The 6,100-nt window shown below is 49.9% G+C and overlaps 2 protein-coding genes across 2 annotated transcripts in view; one reads left to right on the top strand and one right to left on the bottom strand.

Moving 5' to 3' along the window:
- LOC103616358 (fibrinogen-like protein 1-like protein) overlaps positions 1 to 328 on the bottom strand; it is a 3,171-nt gene extending 2,843 nt beyond the window's left edge. The window contains exon 1 of the mRNA XM_017735271.1: positions 260 to 328. Within this exon, the coding sequence (XP_017590760.1) occupies positions 260 to 263 (4 nt within the window). The 5' untranslated portion in view covers positions 264 to 328. The remainder of the gene's footprint in view (positions 1 to 259) is intronic.
- A 3,768-nt stretch (positions 329 to 4,096) lies between these two features.
- Positions 4,097 to 6,100, top strand: part of LOC103616357 (fibrinogen-like protein 1-like protein) — a 7,328-nt gene continuing 5,324 nt past the window's right edge. The window contains exon 1 of the mRNA XM_017735270.1: positions 4,097 to 4,344. Coding sequence (XP_017590759.1) covers positions 4,341 to 4,344 — 4 coding nt within the window. The 5' untranslated portion in view covers positions 4,097 to 4,340. The remainder of the gene's footprint in view (positions 4,345 to 6,100) is intronic.

Below are 6,100 nucleotides of genomic sequence, written 5' to 3'. Positions count from 1 at the left end.
AGGTGAAGCTTAGGTCTGCACATTAAGCTGCCTTGACAGGATGTTGGAACACACGGCACAGGTAGTCTGGGGCGGGCACAGGCTGGCACCAAGCATGTCTGTTGTTTGGTCCTTTGCTCTGGCACCCCTCCTGCTCCCAGGGAAGCTCACAGCTGCTGTCCTGCTCATCATTCTCTGTGCCTTTGCATACTCACCCTGTGAGGTCTCATTTGAGCCCAGCACCACACCGGAGTGAGGTGTACCTGAGCAGGAAACTCACCCATCACGACAGCACAGCTGCGGAGAGAGCAGGAACCGAGTGGTGCACCCTCCCATGCCAAGCTGTCCACTCTGGCTTTATAGGCACTGCACACACCCACGTGTGCTCACACTCATCATTTGTAGAGGCACAAGGAGGCACTTTCAGATTATGGCTCGAGCAGTTTCCAGATCCCATGACAGCACAACTCAGGGGAGGGACACATGTCCTTCCAGCCAGAGAGGTACAGAATAACCCCCTCCATGCTGAGAAGTTTCAATTATTGACTGTCCCTACACAAACACTACATGCGAATTGCACACTTGGAGCAAAATCTGGAGAGCCATGATCAAAGTGAAGTGGAGAGACCCAGTTTTTTAAGGATATACAGAAACTAGCAAAGGAGGAGAGGTCTATGTGACCAGTCCCAAGCCTGATCTTGGAAAGTTGAGGACAGGTCCTCAAGAGAGGTGCCCACTCACTAACTCTCCACTGGCAGGTTTTGGGATCAGTCACTGAGCTGGAGCCAGTGTCCCACAGCCAGAGCTACAGTGTCCCCTGGCACCCCAGCCTGCATGCTCTCAGCAAGGGCTCCAGGTAACAAACAGGTATCTGTGGGTCCCTTTGCCACTCTCCTTTGCAATCCCCATCTTTGGCCTGGTGAGTTCCTACAGATCCACCTTCAGTCCCAGAAATGTTGACCAGGAGTTTCTCTGTCTACTGGATCAAAATGCTCTCAGGACAAATGCTTTGGGAGGGCTGTTCTTCTTGCCAGAAGGTCCAGGAAGCTCCATCACCTTTTCAAGTCAAATTTAAGAAGATAAAGATGTGTCCCTTCTACCTTCTTCTTCTATGTTGGTTTCTGATCAGACTTTTTTTTCATGGCAGCTTCACACCTGCTGTTCACAGCAATCCAGGGTAAAGCTGAGGTTCCCACCAAACTTTCCACACTATGGAAATCAAACAGTGCCATTTTCAGGCCTTGATGAGTGGCATCCAGACCTCTCCAAGGTAATGGATCCCTGGTAAGGGATTCCTGGATTGACAAGATGAGAGAAAACAGCCTCAAGTTGCACCAGGGGAATTTTAGATTAGATATTAGGAAAAATTTCTTCATGGAAAAGGTTGTCAAGCACTGGAACTGGTAGAGTCACCATTCCTGAAAACATTCAAAAAACATGTGGATGTGACACTTGAGGACATGGTTCGTTGGTGAACACAGTGATGCTGGGTTGACTGTTGGATTTATTGATGTAGAGGTCTTTTCCAACCTTAACGATTCCATGATTCTATGATCAAGTTCCATCTGAACACTTTGATGTCACCCCTGCTAGCTTGGTGAGAGGTTGGGAGCCAAGGGTGATCTGAGGAGGCGATGTCTGTCCTGCCAGGTCCAAGCACAGTGGAGAGGGCTGAGTGTGGGCTCCATGTGAGGCAAGCAGCCAGCTGGATCCAGGATCCTTCATGAAGGGACACAGGGCAGAGGGTAGGGCTGGAAATAGGCTACTGCAGGGATGTGAGCAGTCCATCCAGGAAATAAACCATCCGCAGAGTAAGTCTGAGGTCCATCCAGAAAAAGTGGACAGAGAGGGGACTGGAGTCCCCCACTGTGCCATGTGGTTCAGATGGGGACTGGAGGTCTAGGGCTGAATTCAAACTGACTTAGTGGGCCCAGGGGAAGGTCCTGGGTGGGACAGGCCACCAGCCACAAGAGCCACGACAGCTGTTACCCTGAAAGGGCAAATCCACCCGACTGGGCTGACTATGTGTGGCCCAGTACTAAGATGTAAAGGCTGGGGAGGGGTGTTTGCAGAGAATTGGAGACACAGGGTCCAAGAACAGCAGGACCTCTGGGTGCCTCTGGTTTGGCCTCAGCGCCAAAACAGTGACAACTTGAATGGGCTGTTTAGGGTCACACCTGGATCAGTTGTGTATGTCAAGGAATGGAGGTCCCACAACTTCTTTTTTTTTTCCCCATCTTTGAACACACTCAGGCTGAATTTTTTAAATCCGATTTCCCTTCCTTCTCCTTGTGTCTGTTGGCTCTCATGCTTCCTGTGTACCTCCAAAGACAGTCACAGAATCACAGGGTGACATAGTAATTTAGGTTGGGAGGGACTTCCGGAGGCCATCTGGTCCAAACCATGCTCAAGCAGGTCCTTGTCCAGTAAAGTCTTGAACACCTTTAGGAAGATAAATCCCACAGCCTCTCCCTGGGCACCTATTCTGGTATTTTATCAAGCTCATGTTAAAGCAAAGCCCTATTTCTAACTTGAATTTCCATGTTCCAACTTAGATCCATTGCTTCTCATCCCGCCATCATGGATGTCCTTGAAAAATCTGTCTCCATGTTCTCTGTGTCCTCCCATAAGATGGTTGCTGTCAGCAATAGGACCGCTTCTGTGCTTGCTCTTCTCCAGGTGGAGCAAGCTCAGTTCTCTCCAATTCTCCTGACATGTCCTGAGCTCCAGGACTCCAACCAGCCCAGTGGCCTCCACTGGCCTCCAGACTTGCTCCAGTCTGTTTCTTGCAATGAGGGGTCCAAAGCAAGACACGGTGCCCTGAGGAGCCTGACTCCACCTGCTCCTCCCCCTCCCACAAGGTAGCTCTAGGCAGCCACAAGATCCCATCTCAGCCTTCTGTTCTCCAGGTTGGACAAACCCATCTCTCTCAACCTCTCCACATATGCCATGTACTTCTGCCTCAACTTCCCTGGTGCTTTTAGCTGGATCCTTCTGGAGCTGAAGCTGCTGCTCTGCACAGGGAACCCCCACACAGCCCTCCAGCTGCTGTCTCACCTGTGGGAGTGAATAATCCCTTCCCTCACCCTCCTGGCTGCATTTTTCCAGATGCAGCCTGGGATGCAGCAACAAACAGATCTGTTTCAGTATCAAACATTGATCAAGGCTAGGTTGCCCAGGGCTTGGAGCAACACAGTCTAGTGGAAAGTGTCCCTGCCCATGGCAGGGGAATGGAACAAGATGATCTTTGAAGAAACCTTCCAGGATTCTGTGTTTCTGTGAAATATACTGAACAGGAGCTGGGCCCCAGGATAGAGCTGGGAGTTTGGAGAAATCCCCTGTGTGACCTTTCCCCTGCCTGCTTTGCTCATCCTAATCTTCACATGGGCCACAGCCTCCTGGAAAAACTAGCTGGAAGCTGTTGGAGAAGCCCTGCTGAGGGTCACTGCATGTCTGTGCACAGGCACAGCAGGTCAGGCACAGGAGTGTCCATGACCAGGTGACCACACTGCAAGGACACAGACTGTGACAAAAATCCCAGCCTGTCCAGCCAGGGTGGGTGCTGGGCTACAGGAGCCCTCATAACTCAGAACACTGCAGGCATCCCTGGGAAAAGGGAGGTCTGGCATTTTCTGTAAGACATCTGTGGTGTAAGTACTCCTAGAGCAGAGAGGGACTTGAAGTGAGACCATTTTACATCAGCAGCACTTCATGATGCCCAAAACTCCCTTGTGATTGCTGCAAGGGCCACCATGGTGCCGGGGGGGACCACAGTGCACATTGCGCAAGGGGCAGCACGGCAGTGGCAGGGCAGGGGTGTCAGGAGGCACTGGAGTGGAACTTTCTGAAGTTCAGTGCACAGTTTCCCAGGAGCACTGGAGTACCTCTTCCCTGAAGGGTCTGTGGGGTCCCCAGGGGCTGTTGAGCTCAACATCGACTCTGAAGAGAGTGATTTAAGCCTGATATTTGATTTCCATCCAGGAGGTGAAAGTCATCTGGGTATTTACTTACCAGTTGAGCTCTGTGGAGATGCCCCAAGAACGTCATTCCCTGGGGAAACACTGCACTGTAAATTGTGGGTATTTTAAGGCATTTGCTTATTGGCACCATATTATTTGCTTTGCCTCTGAAGAAAGCTCTTCACCTGTGTGACACACAGACTTCATTTTCTGAGGACTGATCACTTGATGGTGAAGAGCAAATAAGCCCTAAGCCACTGGTCCTGCTGCCAACCAGAGAACAAGTGCTGAGGTTTGGGTCTTGTGCCTCCACCCCCTCACCTGCTCAACCCTATAACTTTCAGGCTGGACACCCCTCCAGCCAGGACAAAACCATCCAGCTTTGTGCCCCACAGAGACGGCATGGGTGAGTGTAAGGTTGGATGGAGGGGATGGGATGGGATGGGATGGGATGGGATGGGATGGGATGGGATGGGACCTCTGTGTGTGACTACAGGTCACAGGGTACCCCAGCACTTTGTCTGCTGCAGGGTCTGTCCTCCCCATACCCTGGATATGCCAGTGCTGAGTCCATTGCCCTGTCTGTGCCTGCTCTGCCCTGGGCTGGGAGCTGGGGCAGGAGCCTGCATGCTCTGCTATTTTCAGGTTGTACCAGTGTAGCCCTGGAGTGCTACACAGATCATTGTACAAGTTTCATATTTACCATTCTTTCAAATTTTCAGTTCCCCAAGGAAAGTGTTAAATACTCTAGACTAGAAAAGAGATTTTTTAGATTTTCCTTCTGAATGAGTGATATTGAACAGGTACCCAGATTTGGAGGTCAGATGCTCAAAAGCACATTGCTGTCCCCAGAAGAACACCCACAAGAAGTTGATCCTCCTCCTGCATCTCCTTCCTATGCAGACTTTTCATGACTAGTCATGGGGGAAGGGCTGGCAGTGGGGGGAGCATTTCTTCCCTGGGTGCCTCAAGGAAAAATGTCTTTAAATATGTCCCAAACACAAGAATATCAACATACCAAATGTTATGTAGGAATTGAGAAGTGAATCAGTTGGACTGAAGTGTGTTTGAAAAACTTGCTGTAAAACTGTAACCAGCATGAATGATTGGGACATCTCTGAGCATTTTCAAAATGGGGTGTTTGTCTCTAGGGTGTCTGCAGTTCCACACAGCAGTTCCAGGCTGGCATCCATGATGATTTTCCTTCTCAGGCATCCCAGAGAATGGTGCCAAACCCAGGTACCCCAGGGCAGTGCAATAGGTGTTGGCTCTGCTTGGTTTTGAACAGTGAGGGGTTCACATCAGTCATCTGCCAGGTGAGCTGTATGTGTCTTATCAAGACTTCCCCATGGGCAGGCATCTCCACAATGTCCCACTCTTTAGGAATCACGACAAACTTTCTGTTATTTTACTTAGGTTGAATACTGCAAAAAGTGTGCTGGTTTTCCCTAGTGCTCTGAACCAGAGCAGAGCAGACCAGTTGTCCACATATGGAAATCTTGAAGTAGCCACATAACCAACATAACCACACAAAGGGCATAATTTACCCCAGACAGGCTGTAACTCCTGAAGGTCTGTGCTGCCTTTCTTTGTCATGCTGCTTGCACACACATGGCCCTGCCTGGGCAGGCACAAAACCGCAGGGCAGTCCCAGCTCAAACCACATGAATGTGTCATGGGAGCATGATGGGAGCTGGGAAGAAAGGGGATTCCTCCCTCTGTGCTCACTCTGCTTGTTATCTCTAGTCCCGAGCCTTGAGTTTTATAGGGTGTAGTGGTTTGGTCCAAAATACTCATTACTGTTTACCTTCTGTGAGATAAGAATTAGGAGAAATGCAAAGCAGGCACCAATCTTGAAAGAATATAAAGAAGTTTATTAACAGACCTAAAAGAGGGGGAAAAAAATTATACCACCTTCAGAACTCTCCTCCTCCCCCCACCTTCCTCCCTTCTCCCACTGACAATGTGAAAAGACAACCCTTAAGATGCTCAGTCTGTTTACCACTTCCATAATAACCTTGTTCAGTCCATTTAGAAAGAGAAGTCTCTTCTTGCTTGCGCTATGAAAACATTATCACAACGAGACAGCCGCCCACTTCCAAATATCGTTCAGTCCATTCAGGAAGAGGAGTCTCTCTGCCTGCGTGTGAGTCCCTTCCCCC

This window comes from Corvus brachyrhynchos, unplaced genomic scaffold (genome assembly GCF_000691975.1).
Source record: "Corvus brachyrhynchos isolate BGI_N302 unplaced genomic scaffold, ASM69197v1 scaffold15, whole genome shotgun sequence".
Classification (NCBI taxonomy): domain Eukaryota; kingdom Metazoa; phylum Chordata; class Aves; order Passeriformes; family Corvidae; genus Corvus; species Corvus brachyrhynchos.
This window is presented reverse-complemented; position numbering and strand designations above follow the sequence as displayed.